The 19,970-nt window shown below is 44.5% G+C and overlaps 2 protein-coding genes across 5 annotated transcripts in view; one reads left to right on the top strand and one right to left on the bottom strand.

Annotated features, from left to right (window-relative positions):
* The window catches only part of RBBP4 (RB binding protein 4, chromatin remodeling factor), a 16,575-nt gene extending 14,571 nt beyond the window's left edge, over positions 1 to 2,004 (top strand). The window contains exon 12 of one of the 2 annotated variants that reach the window (XM_024978303.2): positions 1,026 to 2,004. In XM_024978303.2, coding sequence (XP_024834071.1) covers positions 1,026 to 1,091 — 66 coding nt within the window. In that variant the 3' untranslated portion in view covers positions 1,092 to 2,004. 2 annotated transcript variants of the gene reach the window in all.
* On the bottom strand, positions 1,475 to 19,970 carry SYNC (syncoilin, intermediate filament protein). 3 transcript variants are annotated; one of them, NM_001109803.2, is made up of 5 exons: positions 19,814 to 19,970; positions 11,350 to 12,523; positions 4,894 to 5,018; positions 4,633 to 4,709; positions 2,002 to 3,285 (listed from the first exon to the last, which is right to left on the bottom strand). In NM_001109803.2, the coding sequence occupies exons 1-5, from the start codon at positions 19,864 to 19,866 to the stop codon at positions 3,275 to 3,277; spliced, it is 1,440 nt and encodes a 479-aa protein (NP_001103273.1). In that variant the 5' UTR covers positions 19,867 to 19,970; the 3' UTR covers positions 2,002 to 3,274. The 3 variants fall into 3 exon arrangements, with proteins under 3 accessions (XP_059733004.1, XP_005203066.1, NP_001103273.1); XM_059877021.1 differs by having other exon boundaries at positions 1,475 to 4,709; positions 19,814 to 19,967; XM_005203009.5 differs by lacking the exon at positions 4,633 to 4,709 and having other exon boundaries at positions 1,475 to 3,285; positions 19,814 to 19,967.

Raw genomic sequence — 19,970 nt, 5'->3', positions numbered from 1 at the left:
CTCTTGCTATTTATAAGTAGCCCCTTGTGCCCAAACCGGGCCAGAGGGTGGGGGACAAGGTTGTGAGAAAATTTACAGCCAAGTGGGACAAAAGTGCTTGGGTAGCCTGAGCTATCAGGGCTTGACACTGGCCTCTGAAGTCTTGTGGGTGTGAGCCCTTGGTCACAGATTTGCCTCCAGGTGGTCAGCATCAGGATTGAACTGAATTGTTGGACACCCCATTGGTGTCAGGGGAAAAGATACCACACAACTGTTGTCAGACTGCTCACGCAGTTGTATACATTCTTGGTCCCTGTAGTCAGGTTATAAGTTATGTCTATCCCATCCTCTACAGCATCTGTCCTAGTGGTTTGTGCATAGTTCACACTAAGAACAAGAAAGTAGTACATGTAGAGTTTACCTTATGCAAGAACGGTTTCTCTTTTAAAAATATTTATAAATTGAGATTTGATTTTGAAACATGGTTTTGTTGAGGCCTGGGGATTCTTTTTTCCTCCATGTACAATTCAGCAAATTTTAGTATAGTCACAGAATTGTGCAACCATCACTACCGTTAGTTACCCCAGAAACCAACCCCATACCCAGTAGTCATTCCTCCTGTTCACCTCTAGTCCACCCAGTACTAGGCAGCCATCACTCTACTTTTATTTATCCATTCATCAGTTGATGGACATTTGTGTTGTTTTTACTTATTATGATTAGTGTCTGGTTAAAAGATTCAAGGTTAAAAAAAAGATTCAAGGTTGATTATCAAGACAAACAGTAACCATACTTCAGTTTTGGGGGAATATCTTAATGGGGAGGCGGTTGGCATATGGCCAACTGCCTGTTTTTATTAGCCCACAACGATACCCATCCATTTGCAGGTGACTATGTCTGCTTTTAGCAAACTGCTGCAGAGTTGAATAGTTAAAACAGACTATATACCCCACTGTATGTCTTCCTGGCCTCATCTATTTTCAGCCTTAACTTCAAGAAGTAACTTTCCTGTTTACTCAATACCGTTTTCTCTTTGTTTTTGGCAGGCTGAGAACATTTATAATGATGAAGACCCTGAAGGAAGCGTGGATCCAGAAGGACAAGGATCTTAGATCATGTCTGCACTTGTGATTTTTAGACTCCCCTTTTCTTCCTCTCAACTCTGAGATTGATTTAACACTGGTTTTGAGACACAGACTTTGTTTGGTTATCTCTCTATAATAAGTTCTAGCAACAATGTTATTAGTCCAAACAGAAGGTGTTTTCTAAATATTAACTGGGGGCTTCTTGATTCAGCAAAGCCACAGACTTATATTTAAATTTTCTTTAGGAATTTTCTAGTAACAGAGGTCTAAAAGTAGCCACAAAAAGGGGAATATTGTGTGTGGTTATTTTTCTTCTTATGCTATATCCCCAAGTTTTTCAGACTCATTTAAGTAAAGGCTAGAGTGAGTAAGAAATAGAGCTAAGTGAGGTAGGTGTCTGAGCCATGAAGTATAAATACTACAAGATGTTGTTTTTATTCAGGAAATAGGGGAGATTCAAGTCATACAAATTCCTACACGCTGAACTTTCCAGGATGCACATTTCCTTACATAGACCAGTCTCCTCTCAGTTTCTTCAGTTAAGTCAAAACAATGTGTTCCTCCTTCCCCATATATTTTTGCTTGTTAGTGTATTTCTTGAGCTGTTTTCATATTATTTCTTTCCTTTCTGTGAAATGGTTTTTTAAAAAAACTTGGGACCACCAAGTTGTAAAGATGTATGTTTTTACCTGACAGTTATACCACAGGTAGACTGTCCAGTTAAGTTGAGAAGAGTGAACCAATAGCTTGTATTTGTTTTTAAAATTAAATTAATCCTGGATAAGAGTTGCTTTTTTTTTTTTAAGGAGTTAGTCCTTGACCACTAGTTTGATACCATCTCTATTTTGGGTGACCTGTTTCACCAGCAGGCCTGTTACTCTCCTTGACTAACTGTGTTAAGTGCTTATAATGGAATAAATTGCTTTTCTACATAATCCCATGCTGATGGGTTTTATTTAGTGCATAACATTCATCAAACACCAGTCTCTGGCTTCTAGAAAAGTTGTTCAGATGACAGTTATTTTCTGTGGTCTTTGACTACCAACAGCAGAATTAAATATAGTAGACCCAGAGGTATAGAAAAGAGCTTACTCCTTCCCAGGGGAAGTGAAAGACATAAAACCCTGAATCAGGTGTACAGATTAGGCTTTGGTAAAATAACATCTTTTTGAAGTCTTATCTCTAGAGAACCACATGAACTTTTAAGAATGTTAGAGGCAGTGTGGCAGAGAGAATTTAAGGCAAAATTTAAATTCTGAAAAGGTGTTTGACCTTTTCTCATAGAGGTTGAATCTCCCCAGTGTATTTCACTGGGGCCTGTACTTAGAGGTTAAAAAAGTAGGCTCTTGAAAGCCAAGTACCATAACCAGATAAAATGCTTGGTTCTTTGCCAAACACCCAGTCTAACTGAAGAGATCACTCTGACCCAAAATCATTTTCATAAGGTAAGATATTTTGGGAAATCTGGATTGTTTCTTGTTTGTTTGTTTGTTTTTAAGTGAGTAGTTCTTTTAGAGTAAACCTACGTGAATCATCATAGACTTAAAAACTTTGTAAAGGAATTCAATTAAGGTATAACACTCATGGCACAAAAGGATCCAGATTGTAAACCATATACAGTTTACCCTTGAACAACATGGATTTGAAGTGCACAGGTCCACTTACACAGATATTCTTCAATAGTAAATAACAGAATCCACAGAGGTGAAGGAATCTTTGATACCAAGGGCCAACTAAGTTATGTGCAGATTAAGCCCCACATTGTTCAAGGGTCAACTGTAATGATAATAGGGTGCCTTTTTTACTTCACCTGTGTTCCTGAAAAACTTTGTTTTGGGTCAACACAAGGCAAGGTACATTTTTCACTAGAGTGTGTCCATACATTCATCCTTTACTCAGTGTGCCTGTGGAAGGTTGCTGATGGCTGACAGGAGACTCATTTTTCCGTTCCTCAGTGCACTGAGATCAGTACCAGTAACGTATGAAATAGAATACAGCTAAGAGTGGACTGATAGTGTTCTGCCTCCAGCCAGCCCTAGAATCTTTTTAAACAGGTCAGCCAGTATTTGTAACTTTCCCAGAGAGAACTGCTTGCCAAATCCATGACACTCCCTTCTCTGTTTAGAAAAAAGTATGTCCAAAGGGTACTTAGTGATCCTTTGCTAAGAAGTTTTTTTTTGTTTCTTGGTTACAGATTCGGCCGTATGTTTCTAAACAGCCCCTGTAAGGTTGAGAGAAAAAAGGATAAGTTGAAATTTTGCAACTTAAAATAATACAATATATAATACAATTTTTGTGGGTGTTTTTTTTTTTTGTTTTTTTTTTTTGGCTGTGCTGTGTGGCTTGCAATTAAGCCACACAGTTCCCTGACCAAGGATTGACCAGGCCCCAAAGCATTGAGTCCTAACCACTGGACCACGATGGGAATTCCCATTATAAGGTTTTTAACAATGAATTTCTGAAGCTTAGTGCAGATATGTTAGGGAGAGCTTGCTAGAGCGATTGGCATCTAATCAGGGATGACTTTGGTAGGGGCTCACTAAAAATTTCATCTGCCCACGTTAACTTTACAGAGGTATAACAAGGTCTGAAATTCTGTAGTTTTGATTTCTTTGGATTAATCATTGTCTTCTCCCAGTTGTACTTTTCATCTGATCCACACAAAGGTGTTTAGCAGCTCATTTTCTTCAATTACAGCGTTCTAGTGATCTCTCAAACAATAAGCATGGTCTGTTATGCCTAGATAAAACACAGTAGAAGACAATTATAGGATGGGAGTTCCCTGGTGGTCTAGTGGTTAAGATTTGGTGCTTTCACTGCTATGGCAGGGGTTCAATCTCTAGTCGGGGAACTCCTGCAAACTGCGGAGGAGCCAAAAAAAAAAAAACCTAGTAATTCAGGAAAAGCATCAGTTACAATAGTTACTTATGAATTTGTATCCAAGATGTAGGGTTAACTAGGAAATTAATAAAGATTTATAGACTTAATCTAATACCCAATTTCATCTTTTTAAATCCTTAGTGTCTATCCAAGAGAATCTAGGATTTTATAAAGAATGAGAACATTGGAATGTAAAGAAATCACTGGATAGATAGATGTGTTGCTTGTTTCACAAATTAAGCAATAATCAATGTCCTTTGGTCTATAAACAACACCCTCTTCAGCTTTTTAAGTGACTGTTAACAGGTTACTTTAGCCTTCTTGGCCTCCTTAGTCATAGTCTGAATTAGATGTCCTAACTGCCCTCTCTGCTATTCTAAGGAAACTGTTTATGAATAGCAGATAGGGTCAGGTAGGGTGAGGAAAGTAAGAATGCAGAGAGCCTAGATGTTTTATCCTGTTCCAGATTTCCTGGTGACAATCAGGGCGTGTTTTAAGTCCTACTAGAAACTGAAACATTGCAAAGGACGCCTGAATACTTGAACCAGGCAGCTTGGAGGTATGTGTCATCCTGTTAACTCCTAAATGATGTAATTTGTTATTAGACACACAGGTTTTTTTTGAGGCATTAGTCCTGTTAGGAAAGCGGCAACAAGGCAGACACCACTCTTGTAACCGTAAGTATCACCTTGAGACGGTGTCTCGATTCCACCTGCCTCAGAAGTGGGAGCGTTAGCCTGTTCCAGGCTCTTAGGTAGCATAGCCCTTTAAAAAAAAAAAACAAAAACCATTTGCCTTCTGTTCATGGATGAGCACAATTTGAGAGTTTCCCCCCAATTTTTTTTGTCTGCTTTTCACTGTTGAGAAATTTCTCATGAGCAACCATCTGCCCTCCCCACCATCCCCTCAGCCAGAGTTGGTTGAGATTTGGGGAACAGCAAAAACTGACTTGTAAGTTGCGAGCTCTTCGGCAAGGCTGACTCTTAGCTGCTCCATCTCTTTGTTCTTCTGTTGCTGGAGTTGCACCCCGCTTCTTAGCTGCCTCTGTCGTTCTTCCATTTCCTCCAGCTGTTCCTGCATGAGGGCCAAGCACATCTCTAATGAGCCAAACAATAAAAACCTGACGTCTTATTATTATAAACCATTTCTTTACACATTGTTTTATTTCCATAGCAGTGTTGAGATTGAGAAGATGAGATTCAGAGAACGTGTTTTGACAGGGATGTTTTTGAAAATGGTGACCCAAAAGCAGTCTTGCCTGAAGTATTGGGGAGGATTTTGATCACTTAGTTGGTGAACTAAGAATTTTTATAGACCCTTAATGAGCAAGTTTGTTTCCATTAAGATAATCAGTTTTTATACTACCCTATAACTTAACTGAAGTTGAAAGAAACCAAGTCTTTATGTAAGCAGGTATATTTGAATAACTGTATTTGAAGCTCCTTGAAGTCAGACATAGCTTTACTTAGTACTTACCACAACATGACATACAAGCAGATGCTTAATTAATGAGGGTATCATAGTTGTTAATTTCCTATATCCTTCACTTATTATATCAGGGCAATTTGTTCTAAAGTGCTAATTTGGAAAATGAAGGTGCTATGCCCTGGAGGCCCTTGCATCTCAGATAACTTTCCCATTGTGCCAAAACCAGGTAGGATCATTCTACAGATTTTCTCTGTGGATTAATGTTTGTGGAATGATGTAAGAAAGATGTCAGCAAGTCAGTCTGTGGCTTGGCTGCTAGCTGGCATGGATCCTCAGCATGGGGGAGTTGGGAAGGAAAGGGAGTGCTGAAATTGGAAGGCATATTTTTAAGGGGCAACGACTATCTCAGATTTTGAATAATAAACTTGGAATCCAGTTCGGGTGCATACTCTGGATGGTGGTTGCTCAGTTGTGTCCGACTGTTTGCAGTCCCATGGGCTCTAAGCGCACCAGGCTTCTCTGTCCATGGGATTTTCCAGGCAAGAATACTGGAGTGTTGCCATTTCCTTCTCCAAGGGATCTTCCCCATCCAGGTTGAACCTGGGTCTCCTGCATTCCAGGGGGTTTCTTTACCAACTGAGCCAACAGGGAAGCATGTTCTAAATAGAATGATCTAAATAATTTGTTCTCTGAGTCATCCTTGGTATACCTGAGGCATGTCAGTTTGCAGTGTTTGATATTGTAGCTGAATCTCAGCTTTCATCATACATTGTCAAAAGGTCATTTTTTAGTGCCTAGTCAGGTGGCACAGTGGTGAAGAATCCACCTGCCTGTGCAGAAGACTCAGAAACTTGGGTTTGATCCCTGGGTTGGGAAGATCTGGAGTAGGAAATAGCAACTCACTCCAGTATTCTTGCCTGGGAAATCCCATGGACAGAGGAGCTTGGCGGGCTATAGTTCATGGGGTCACTAAGAGTCGAATATGCCTGAGCAACATCAAACACATAACCATGCTTTGACACCATGCAGAAATGTGGCCTTACCATCTAAGAGTGTGTTATCTAAAAGCGTCTGCATACCTCTGTGCCCCAGTTTCCCAAGCCTTGCTATCTAGTAAACCTGTCATTTGCTGGGTATACAAAAGAACATGCTTGTGAAGACAATCTGTACTGATAAGCTCTTGACAGGGAGAAGCTGTCACAGAATGAAGTATTAATACAGTGACAGAAATGAAGGACAATCTCCATTCTTTATCCTATGTAGCATCACTGGGTTAACATTTTAAAAACTGCTTTATCAGGATTTCCCTGGTGGTCTAGTGGTTAAGACTGTGCTTCTACTGCAGCAGGGCACGAGTTTAATCCTTGGTCAGGAAACTAACATCCCACATGGTGCAGCCATGAAAACGTGTTTTATCATTCAGTCTTTGATAGGCTTTCCACTTTGTTTAGTCTGGCATTTAGACTCCTGCTAGTTTGACCCTCCGGAAAAGGCAATGGCACCCCATTCCACTACTCTTGCCTGGAAAATCCATGGACAGAGGAGCCTGGTAGGCTGCAGTCCATGGGGTCGCTAAGAGTCGGGCTCGACTGAGCAACTTCACTTTGACTTTTCACTTTAACGCATTGGAGAAGGAAATGGCAACCCACTCCAGTGTTCTTGCCTGGAGAATCCCAGGGACAGCCTGGTGGGCTGCTGTCTCTGGGGTCGCACAGAGTCGGACACGACTGAAGCAACTTAGCAGCAGCAGCAGTTTGACCCTCACTTCTAACTAGGACCTCCATTACTCCTTTAGTCTACACTGTCCAATATGGAAGTCACTAGCTACATGTGGCTTTTTTGTTCTTGTGGCCACGCGTAGGTTCTTGGATCTTAGTATGTCTGGCACCCTACACATAAAATGCTTATTGATGTGAAGCATGCAGATAGTAAGCATATTCCATCTTTTGGCACTAGAAGTCTTCCAATTTGAAGGTAAAAGCTTGATCATTCTCAGCAAACTCACCCCACCCACTGCAACCAGTCCCCAAATTCTGCTCATTTTCCTTCACATCTCTCTCCTCCCACTAAATGGTCTTTCCAGGTTCTTTCAATCTAGCCTCTACACTGCCACTTAGAGTGCATACTTATGTGCCAGGCACATTATAAGTGCTTTACAGATACTATTAAGAAGTATATTCCTTGCAGCAGACCCATTAATCCCATTTTACATGTGAAGGAGCTGAACCACAGGTTAAGTAAGTTGTCCAAGGTTTCACAGTTAGTGGTAGACCCAGGATTTGCCATTACCTTAGAGCTTATACTCTAACAAATTGCTTTACTGCCTTCACATAAATAGATATAAAAGTAGAGATAACACAGATGCATGGGTGCTAAGTTGCTTCAATAGTGTGCGACCCTATGGATTGTAGCCTGCCAGGTTCCTCTGTCCATGGGATTCTTTTTTTTTTTGTCCATGGGATTCTCCATGCAAGAATACTGGAGTGGGTTGCCAAGCCCTCCTCCAGGGGATTTTCCTGACCCAGGGATTGAACCCATATCTCTTAACATCTACACTGCTAGGCAAATTCTTTACCACTAGCTCCATCTGGGAAGCCCAGATACATATAGATAGGCAGACTTAAATGGTCTTCAAACTGTTTTCCATGAAACCCCAGGAGGAGGCCATGGCTGGAGTGTGCTTTTAAGACTTGGCTCAAAACCTTGTAGCGTGGACCTGAACTGGATTTCCCAGGGTTACATCCCGCCTCACCCCTCCTAGCTGTGTTACCGTGGACAAATGACTTCTCTGACTCACCTGTTTACTTGTTTCTCAAATGGTGACAATAGTTATACCTATCTCAGAGGTAAGAATTAAATGAATTATTACATGTAAAGAACTTCAAGTACACCTGAGCTATTTTTAATCCTTTATGAAATTTCCCCCTTATTTCCCCAAGGGTAATTATACCTGCTTCATCAGTACAATGTTTTATTCCTACAACTATTACATTGTCTATCACATTGAAGCATGTTATTTCATTGATTCTAAAACCACACTTTACATACTTAGACACAGATGTCTTCGATTTTAGGAAGTTTTATCTTGTATCCTTCCTGTACTATAAACTTTTATCATTAATTTTTTTCTTTCTGATTTTTCTGTTTTTTAATTTCTTTTTGTTTATTATTTTTTAATTGAAGTATAAACTTTTTGAGGACAGTGACTGTCCGCCACCCCTACCCCTCACCACAAGTTCTCATCTCTTGCCACCACATAGCTCATTGCCTGGCACAAAAAAAGTAGGCTAAATATTTGTTGAATGAATGGGTGATGGTGATGAAAGCAAATTTAAAGTCACCAGGGTGATGTGTACCCTTGAAAAGTAATCAGATGCCATACATGGCCTTTGGCAAACAGTTTAGGAGAAGTCATTTCAGAAAGAATTCTCTCTTTCAGACCTTTTTTCCTACTTTAATTGTGGTATAGAAATAGACTTTCATCAGGGTTGTTTCTCATAGAGTGATCTTTGGAAAGCTGCACAGATAATCAAATCTGAAACAAATCCAGTATAGTGATGCAAATCACTGGGGAAACAGTTCTAGAATTCTAACACTATATAAGGAAATTCTAATCCCAAGGATTCCCTACTTAGTGCATCACCGTCTGAGTTAGCCTTGTCTGAAATCTTAGCATCCTGACTTCTCACCTCTGCCCCACTCATTCTGTAGTCAAAATTCTTCTACGTTTGTTCTTGCTTCCCTTCCTTTTATTTTGCTACCGTTGTTTCCTCTTACCTGTAGTAGCTTCCTAATCAGTCTGGCTTGCCTCTCGGTCTCTAGCCCATTTTACACACTGCCACCAATAATGTTTCTAAAAGGAGAGCAAGGGGGACTTCTGGTGGTCAAGTAGTTAGGAATCTGCCTGCCGTTGCCCAGGAAGATTCCACATTCTGGGAGTGACTGTCCTCATGGCCACAACTACTGAGCCCCCTGCTCTGGAGCCCAAGAGCCGTGACTACGGAAGCCCTTGTGCCTAGAGCCTGTGCTCCCCAAGGAGAAGCCACCACCAGAATCTAGTGCACTGCAATTTAGAGTAGCCCCTGCTCACTACAACTAGAGAAAGCCTAAGTGCAGCCAAAATACTGCAGCCAAAGACCCAGTGTAGCCAAAAATACATTTTTTAACTGAAAAAAGAGCGAGGATCATGTTAATCCCTCTATTAAATATCTTTAAAGAGCCAACTGACCACTGAATAAAGTCCAAACTCCCTAGGCTGGATTTAAAGTCTAATGGGATCCGCCCTGACCTACCTTCACAGTTCAACTCACCTCAGTTTTTCACCTGCAGCCAAGTTACTAATTATATTTTTATATCTATTGGATTAAATAATATGTTAAGATTACCTTCACCTATTTCTCATAAGTGGCTATTAGAAAATTTAAAATGATATTTGAGGCTTGCATTATATTTTTGTTGGACAGCACTGGTCTAGATCTTGCCTATACTTCAGTACTTAAATAACTCTTCTGTTACAGGTTCTCTGATTTAATCCATGGCTAAAAATAATCTCATTATCCCATAGCACTCTTATATGTACCTCTCTTAAATCACATGTTACTTCCTACCCTGGGTTCCAGTTATTAAAGTAACATCTGATTGAGTATCAGGTGTTAAGAAGTTATTTGTTTATGCAAAAATAATTAGCACCCTTTAAGTAGATTATGACCCAATAAAAAAATAGTGCAGTGGAGGTGGGGGGCAGTGTTGGTGAGTAAATATGTATAGTTTGAAGGCATTCAATACCATGACCCCGAAACCCTATTCTTTTCGTAATATAAGCTATAGAAAGTTTGACAAAATCTTCAGTGAAGTGAATGCAGCCATTTTCAACAGAGGACATCTTCCTTATGGGTAAGTCAAAATCTGGGATTTTTAAGTTCATCCAAAAAATGTGTGTTTCAAAAGACAAAAATACTGCTCTGAAAAGCACCACAGTGTGGGCTTCTCATGGCGCCCAGCAGCACAGAAGTCAGCACTTAACTGATGCAGACTCTGAGCCTGGTGGCAGAGATAAGTAAAACATACTCCCTACCTTCTGAAAGCTCAGTCTGTGGGGGAGAGAGAACTGTTTATGCACTTAGTGTTTAGATCCCATTTTGTTCTAAAAGGGATTAGGACTGGCTCACAATCAGAAATAGCTTGAATACGGTTGAAATGGTGACAAATGCACAAAAAAGGAAAAGGAGGGATAGAGGTTTATAGATTTCATCCCAGCTTTTTAAGACTGGAAAACTTCAAAGCAGAGATCAGATAGGTGGGACATGAGAGTGAATACCGGGGAGGGGAAAGAATGTATTCTATCTGGCCTCATTCCCTCCTGTTCTATCTAAACCCAAGGGCGATTCACTCAGAGTTGGAAAACGGTGCTGTGGAAAGAGCACTGAAATATTTGGGGTTGGTCAGACTAGAATTCAAATTACTCCGACTCACTGGGCCTCAGCTTCCTCATCTAAGAAAAATGATAATAGTTGACTTGGAGGATTAATGGAAGATCACTGGTGTAAAAGTGTCGTGGAAACTAAGAGTGCAGGTTAACTTTCAGCCCTAGCAGGCCTGAATGAATGAAATGGAAAATGGCTTAAAGAAGTGAGTGACTGGCCCATGAAACAAATTGCTTTTCCTACCTATGCTAGCCTGGTGGCTCAGGTGGTAAAGCATCTGCCTGCAACGTGGGAGACAGGTTCGATCCCTGGGTCAGGAAGATCCCTTGGAGAAGGAAATGGCAACCCACTCCAGTACTCTTGCCTGGTGAAGTCCATGGACAGAGGAGCCTTGTAGGCTACAGTCCATGGGGTCGCAAAGAGTCAGACACGACTGAGCAACTTCACTTCACTTCACATATGCTAGCATTCTTCAGTCCAAAGACATTTGGCCAGGTCCCCTTTTCCTCTCTAGACTAAAAGACTGTCCTTCCTCCCACGCCCAGTGGGCCTACCCGGTACTGCTGCACCTCCTCATCCCGCTTTTGCCTCACAAGGGTGATCTGGTCCTCCAGGTTCCTGTTTTGCAGGTGGAGCTTCTGGGCTTCTGCCTGCAGTGGTCTCAGGGCCTCCTTCATCTCCTGGATCTCGGCCTGGGTTTTCTGCAGAGCTTTGGCCGCAGCTTCTTTCCTCTCTAGGAGCCGCAGCAGCTGAGGCTCGTACTCCTCCTCCAGGCCCTGGCGGCTCTCTGCCATGAGGCTCTCGAACTGGGCAGAGAGCCGCCGGCTCTCCTGGAGAAAATGCCCATCCCTCTGACTCTGAGGTGCTTCGAGCTGTTGCCGTAACTGCTCCTTCTGCTTCTGATAGGCCTCCCGGAGCTGGGTTAGTTCCTCTGAGAGCTGGGCCGCCCGGGTGGTCAGCGCTTCCCGGAAATCGGCGAACTGGGCCACGTCCTGCCGGCGGCACTCCAGCTGGTACTGGTAGGCCACGCACTCCTTGGTCACCTTGAACAGCTTCTGCTTGACCAGCCGGATCTCCTCCCTCAGCCCATCCCTCTCGAGCTCTGCCTGGGCGTGCTGTTTGTAGGCAGCCAGGATATCCCGGTGGACCTGCTGCACCTCCTGCAGGGCAGGCTCCCGGAGCAACACAAGCTCATGGATGAGTTGATCCCTCTCCTCTTCCAGCTGGGCCACGGCTTCAATGCACTGCTGGAAACGCCCCTCCAGCAATTCCAGGTCCTCTATGCTCAGGCTCCCCTCTGTGCTGGGACTCGGCCCGGCTTGGAGGCTCTCCTTGGGTTTAGACTTCGCCTCACTCAGGACCCTGTCTCCCCCATGAACTATCTGCTCTGGGCTTGCGGTCTTCACGGGCTCTTCCACATATAACACCCCCTCCAGCTTCACCGGCTCTTCCACATATAAAGCCGCCTCCGGCCTCACTGGCTCCTCCAGGTACAGGGCTTCATCTGGCATCCTGGTTTCCTCAATGTGCAGCGTCTCCTCTGGCGGTTCAGTTTCTTCCACGTACAGAGCCTCATCAAGGTCACCTGTGTCCCCCAGGTAGAGAATGTCCTCTAAGTTCAAGGTCCCCTCCAAAGACAGAGTAACTTCTGGGTTCCAGGTCCCCAGCTCATACAGGGATGCAGAGTTCTCCTCTTGAAGAGGAGAAATGACCTCTGGCCTTGTTGCCCTGCAAGAGAAATGACAAGGTGAGAGGGTGGTCACAGTCCTGGGAGGGTTTGTGACTGCAGCTGCCAGGACACAACCCTAGCCAATAGCAAATTCTCACATCTCGGAGGGCAGTCGTCCGCCCCCTCCCTTCATTAATCACCACAACACAGCCTATGGCTTAGCTCTGACACCATCCCCAGGAGGTAAGTGTTGAGTCTGCTTCCGTACCATCAAAGGACAGGAACCCACACCTGAGCCACTCTGTGTTCCATCATAAGAAAGTTCTAGTGTTGAGGTAAGACCTTCCCCACAGTTTTCACCTGGACTTGATTCTTCTTTCTAGAATCAGATACTCTAATTTCTTTTCCATGTCAGTTCTTTGAACACTTAAAGAGAGCTGATTTAGCCCTACCGTATAGCACAGGGAACTATATTCAATATTCTGTGATAAACTATAGTGGAAAAGAATATGAAAAAATATATATATATGTATAACTGAATCACTTGGCTGTGCAGTAGAAATTAACACAACAATGCAAATCAACTACTCTTCAATAAAACATTTAAAAAACAAAGGGACTACAACCACTGGTGGTCCAGTGGTTAAGAATCCATCTGCCGACGCAGGGGACGACGTGGGTTCAATCCCTGGTCCTAGAACATTCCACATGCCGTGCCACAACTACTGAAACCTGCTGCAAGGAGAAACCCACACACCTCAACTGGAGAGTAGCCCCCGCTTGCCGCAACTAGAGAAAGCCTACACACAGCAGCAAACACCCAGCACAGCCACAAATGAATAAAGAGAACTGATTTATCCTTAACTATTCCATGCCCGCCAAGGTTTCCAGTACCCTCCTCATTTGGGTTACTTCTTACAGGTTCCAAGTTGATTCATTATCTCTTGGGGATACGTATAGGAAGCAGAATCCAGGTGTACTCTGAGCAGTGAATCTCTGGACCCTATATTCCTACTGATGTAGTCAAGATGCCCTTAACATAAAGGGCAGCTCTATCATATTCTTTTTTTGACCACACCATGCAGCATGTGGCATCTTAGTTCCCTGGCCAGGGATCAGACCTGTGCCTCCTGCATTGGAAGTGCAGAATCTTAACCAATGGTCACCAGGGAAGTCCCTCTTATTCTTCATAAATGCTGAGTTTGAGTAAAATCCTTAAGACTGTTTCACAGCAAATGCTTTAAAACCATATCTCTCGTTCCTGTAAAACCTCATCTTAGAACTGGCCCATCCTTCTAGCCTGTCAGATGCTCTTGAATTCAGACTCTGTGCTTCTAACACATGAGCCCCTTAACCCAGCTTCAGCTGCCTGCTAGCTTTCTTGGTTCCTGTTGAGGAATGCGCTGCTGCTGCTTTGGCTCTCAAGTGGCTTTAGGCTTTTCGGTTTCAGTTGGATCTCTGAGCAATTCTTTGAAAATATAAAATACTCTGGAAATAATAATAAATTACACTTTTAAAGGTCCTGTTATATGTGCCAGGCCCTGTTCTAAATGCTTTACATATATTGATTCATTTAATCTTCATAACAATTCTATGAGGTGGTTACATTTATTATTAACATTTTACAGATCAGGAAATGGAGGTTAAAGAGATTAAGTAATTTGTTCAAGGAAACAGATACTCAGAGAGTGCCAGTTATAAAACAGACTAAATTTGAATAAAAAACTTTTTTGGATAGAACGTGTAAATGAAAAGCCTCACATATCAAACAAAGAATTTGATTTGTATTGGAAAGGTTTACTTGTGTCCAGGTTTTAAGCTCTATTTCTTAGCTCCAGGTTCCCAATAAAGACTATTTTTATTCTAAATCATTGTGTCCTCAGTCCTCTCTACACCCCAGGAATCCCTGGCTTCCCCTTTGTAACCCCTGATGGCTCTCGGGAAACCACAAAAGTGTGGCTTCACCAGGCCCCAGACATCACTGGCCTCATTCAACCCCAGTACCTCTGCCAACACCTAAAGCTTGAAGACAACAATCACCTAGTCCATTCACTTCCCTTTACCAGACATGGAGTGTTTTTTTTTTTTTTTTTTCACCTAAAGTGCCAAGCATCAGGTGCCAAGTAACACAGTTACTTGACTCAACTGCCAACAAATTATCCTTCTCTCTGAGCTTGTTACACCTGTATTCTCCAGCTCAGAGAAATATATCACTGTATATCAGGCTGTATATCAGTGTTGTTTTTTTTTTATTGGATATAGTTGATTTACAGTGTTGTGTTACTTTCTGCTGTACAGCACAATGACTCAGTTATACATCTATTTACGTATATACACACATACATATATATATATCCACTTGATTCTTTTCTCATACAGGCCATTACATGCCGGGAGCCAGCATATTGCATATTGAGTGCATATTGCATATTGCATATTGAGTGCAGCACTTTCCACAGCATCATCTTTTAGGATCTGGAATAGCTCAACTGGAATTCTATCACTGCCGGGAGCCAGCGTGAGGAGCTCCACCCATGACAAAGGTCATGAGGAAGGAGGCTCGGCATACGCAAAATCGGGATCGAGCCTCAGGAGTCCCCCTGGAAATTCTCGAGCATTTACACCCAAAACCAGAGTCTGCCTACTTTCTGCTTTGTGCTTTCACCTACACCTCTGACTTTACGGGGGGCTGTCCCCCACTACCTCTCTGAAAAAAGAGATAGCTTACAGCTCCAGTTAATAATTCCTGGGTGTGACAGTGTTTAACCTACAAACTCCTTTGGAAATCCTCTAGCCTGCCTGAATAGGTTTCTCCAGCCACATGTGATTGTTCAGAGCCTCCCAACTGTGAGAGGCAGGAGATGTTCTAAACTGTCTAAACACAGATTCTTTTGAGTAGTTAAAAGATTGATTAGAAATTGTATTGGTGAAGGGTTTTTCACTTACTGGGCCAATGTTTGCTGCTAAGTCTCCATACTCCTTACCTACTGTGTCCTTGGCAGTGTATTGATTGATATAATGGGTGTATAGAAATGTAAGTAGTAGCCTCAATGTTTGTAACCTTGGACCCTTGAGTTAATTCTTTTCTTGATTGAGCCCACCTCACCTTTGCCCTATAGGAATGCAGCTTTGTCCAATGCTTTTTTGGAGGCTGGTGCTTGACTTTGGAATAATCAAAGTTTCTTAAAATGTTAACAGGCCTCCTGGCCAGAAGATGATGTAAATCACCTGAACTTTTGCACATGGAGTTTGAAAGCCTGGCTTCGATTAGGACCAGGAACTGCTGTCCTTGCATGACTCCACCCCTTCCCCCATTATCCTCTATGCATAACTTAAGGTATAAAAACTACTTTGGAAAATAAAGTGCGGGCCTTGTTCACCAAAACTTGGTCTCCCCATGTCGCTCTCTCTCCCAAATTCTGGCTGAGTCTCCATCTGGAGCGCGGAACCCGCCATGCTTGCTAATTATGCCTGGGCTTCTAAGATCCGACCGGAGAGGCCTCAGTGTCTCCTCTCCTTCGGGAGAACGGAAGGACGCCTGCGGCCTACATAAGTGGTGCAAACTTCTTGTCTTGAAGTTTTATTGGTTCCCGCGTAAACCAAGCTACTCAGCCTCTTTTCTTCACTGAATTTTCCTACTGAGCTATCCTTATTTCAGCCGCTTTTCTCCACTGAATTTCCTCACTGAGCTATCCTCATCCTATTACTCTTTATATCTTTGATAAAATATTTAAATAAATAGGTTGCCTATGCCGTCTCTCCTTCAAATACCCTGGATCAGCCGGGGCTGGACCCTGACAATTACAGAGTAGAGTTCCCTGTGCTATACAGTAGGTCCTTCATCAATCCCAATCTTCAATTTATCCCTCCTCTTTCCCTCCCACCGTAACCATAAGTTTGTTTTTTACATCTGTGATTCTATTTCTATTTTGTAAATAAGTTCATTTGTACCATTCTTTTAAGATCCACATATAAGAGATATCATATGATACTTGTCTTTCTCTGTCTGACTTACTTCACTCAGAATGACAACTTCTAGGTCCGTCCATGTTGCTGCAAATGGCGTTGTTTCGTTCTTTTTTAAGGCTGAGTAATATTCCATTGTATAAATGTATCACATCTTCTTTATCCATTCTTCTGTCAATAGACCAGTGGTCTTTAAACAGCCTCCTCACTAAAAACTGATATTTCTATCTCAGAAAGTCTCCAGTCTCCATCCTCCTCTTCAGCCCACTGCCAGGACCCTCATCCAAGTCATCATCCCTCACCTGCACTCTTGTACCAGCCTTCCCATAAGCCTTCTTCTTTCCCATCCCAGTCTAGTTTTGACAGTGGTGCCACTTGCTCTAATATAAAACAAACCATCACGCTCCACTTCACCCATAGATAGTGAACTACTTTGCACAGGTTCCAGGCCCTTCAAGATGTGGCCCCAACATATCTTTTCAGCCTCATCTTTAATTACTCCCTGCCGCCCACCCAATGCTTGACATTCTGGAACACACATTAACTTTATCTATTTATATTTATTTTTATTTATTTGACTACGCTGGGTCTTAGTTGTGTACACAGGGCCTTTTAGTTGTGGCATGTGAACTCTTAGTTACTGCATGTGGGATCTAGTTTCCCGACCAGGGATTGAACCCCAGGGCCCCTGCATTGGGAGTCTTAGCCACTGAACCGCCAGGGAAGTCCCTCAGAACATGTGTTAACTTAAATCTCCCACTCCTATCCCGCAGTGTCTAAAGGGTCCAGCTGGGAACATATAGTTCATTGTATACTGCCTGTCTAGAGATCAGTCCTACACTGCCTGGAGCTCCTCGCACCAAGAAGGATGCACTGCTCAGCCAGCCAGACCCACCCAGATCCTCAACAGAGTCCCTGCTTTGCCAGCAGACCGCCCTCACATCATGTTCCAGCTGAGTCCTCCACCCTAGAATGACGTAATTGCGTTCAAGGCAGTATTCTAAGCATTCTCCATAAATACTCATTTATACAACGCTCACTTGTGTGTGTTAGTCACTTAGTCGTGTCCGACTCTTTGTGACCCCATGGACTGTAGTCCGCCAGGCTCCTCTGTCCTTGGAATTCTCTAGGCAAGAATACTGGAGTGGATTGCCATTTCCTTCTCCAGGGGATCTTCCAGACCCAGGGATCGAACCCCCGGTCTCCTGCATTGCAGGTAGATTCTTTACCATCTGAGCTATAGGGTTTATCCCCAATTTATAGATGAAGAAACCAAAAAGCACCAAGTAAAGAACTCACTCAGAGTTCTACAATTTATACGTGGCAGAGCCTGCTGAAGGCTGGCAGTCTGGCTCTAGAGCCAGGGCTCCTTTTTACCACTCTCGTCTTAGATAGAATAGGTGTTGGGTCTAAAAGACCTAACAGATACAGCAGGTATAACAGAGCTCGGCCCTAGCATTCAAAATATATTTATATCTATTTACTTAACAAATGTCTGCTCATCTTTCAAATCCTGCTGGAACCCCACCTCCTCTGTGAAGCCTGTCCCAGCCAACTCCCATTCTTGTGTTCTCAAGGCACTCTATATGCAGCTCATCTTTGCACTAAGTGCTTTGCGTTCCAGAAGTGCATCTGTCGGTCTCCCCTGATAGTCCGTTTCCAGACGACAAGCACAGTTATTCTTTGTATCCCGGGGTGGGGCTCTGTGGATGTAGGCAGCGGCAACTGGCTGAGCTCCAAGGAGGAAACTTGCCCAAGGTCAAGTGGCAGGACTGGACATGGAGTCCAGTCTCCTGACTTGCAGGCAGTGCTGTTCCCACACACCGTGTTGCCTCTGTCACCTCACGCGCAGTGCCAGGCCTCTGCTAGGTGCTGCCCGCACTCAACTGCCTCTCTCTAAAGAGCTGGGGAAAAGTAGCTTATGGGAGACCTGCCTGGTGGTCTGGTGGTTAAGCGTCTGCCTTGCAATGTTGGGGACCAGGGTTTGATCCCTGGTTGGGGGACTTTGTTGCTGTTTAGTTGCTAAGTTGTGTCCAACTCTTTTGATACCCCATGAACTGTAGCCCGCCGGGCTTCCTGGCCCTTGGGATTTCCCAGGCAAGAATACTGAAGTGGGTTTGACATTTCCTTCTCCAGGGGATCTTCCCGACCCAGAGATTGAGGCCATATCTCCTGCATTGTCACCACTGAGCCAACTGGAAGCCCTGGCTGGGGACTATAGCTCCCCTAATGAAACATGCCATAGAGCACTAAGCCCATGTGCCACAACTAGAGAGCTCCACAACTACGGAGCCCTCATGACACAATGAAGATCCCACACGCTGCGACTAAGACCCAAGGCAGCCCAATAAGTAAATAAATGTGCTTTTTTAAAGTAGCCTACAGGAAGTCTAGGGGCAAGGCAGCCAGCTCGGCTGGGGCCCCTGACCTCAGGCCTCCTTGGGCTCCAAGCAGCCTGCCTCTGCTACTCTGTCCCTGTCCCTATAGGATCCCAGCAGCTCCCAACCCCGGCCATCAGGGCTGCACCTGGGCATGTTTGTGATACCATGCAGCCCTGGGTTGGCGTGTGGCTGGCTCTGTGTGTACAACAGTACAGGTGAGTGCATGTGTAAAACTAGGCTCAGCTTCGTGCGGTGGTGACAGGGAAGAGGTGACAGGTGTGTGTGTGACTGCACTTCTACCTCTTGGTACAAGAGGAAGTCCAGGGCTACAGGCTGACCTGGGGCAGAAGTGCTCCCTACTCGCCCCAAATCCATCAGCCACAGGTCCCTTCCCCCTCCAGGGGGCAAGCTGATAGTGTGGGTGATGGAGAGGGCTTCCCCTCCAAGGCTCCGGACAGCCAAGGCCCTCCTGCTGGTCTGGGATTGGGGACCCTCCCCCCACGCCCTCTTAGGCCCCAGACCAGAGAGAATGAGCTGCCTGAACAGACTCAACTCCAAGCTGGCAGCCGCCCAACCTTGCACCAAGTCTCTTCCACACGGCAAATTCAGCGACTTGGAGGGTTCCATGTCCAGCTGCATTTGGGGTGAGGAAGGAAAGAAAATGGGGAGGGTCTTTTGCCACTATGGGCCATCCGGCATCTGATGGTTGATGCCGGCTAGTGTGAAGCGGTTAATCCTCACATCACCCGTGGGAGGGGGAGGGGGAATTATGAAAAGCCCCCAGACCAGCGGAGGTGTCGGAACCCCGGGCCCCCCCAACCCCCGCCTCGCCCCGGGCCAGACTCCCCTATCACCCTTGGCGGGTGGCTCCACCCTGTGCCCCACCCCCGCCTGGACCACCGCCCCCGTCTGGCGAAAGGCGCTCTTGGGGAGAAGGGATCCGCCTAGCACCCACTCCCCAGGAGGGGGTGGTGACCCGGGCCTGAGAAGGTCCTTTCCTACCTCGCGGCCTGGGCGGAGCCGTTCCCGCCGCGCCGGGGCTCCGGGCTGGCCATGGCTGCGCGACCCGGGCTGGGCGGCCGCGGTATTAATAGTCGGCCCCGCGGGCCGCCCGCGCCCGCCAGCCGCACTGCCAGCTGCAGCCGACACCGGATCCGCC

The sequence above is a fragment of the Bos taurus genome, chromosome 2, assembly GCF_002263795.3.
Source record: "Bos taurus isolate L1 Dominette 01449 registration number 42190680 breed Hereford chromosome 2, ARS-UCD2.0, whole genome shotgun sequence".
Lineage (NCBI taxonomy): Eukaryota > Metazoa > Chordata > Mammalia > Artiodactyla > Bovidae > Bos > Bos taurus.
The sequence above is the reverse complement of the archived record's forward strand: the minus strand, read 5'-3'. Positions and strand labels throughout refer to the sequence as shown.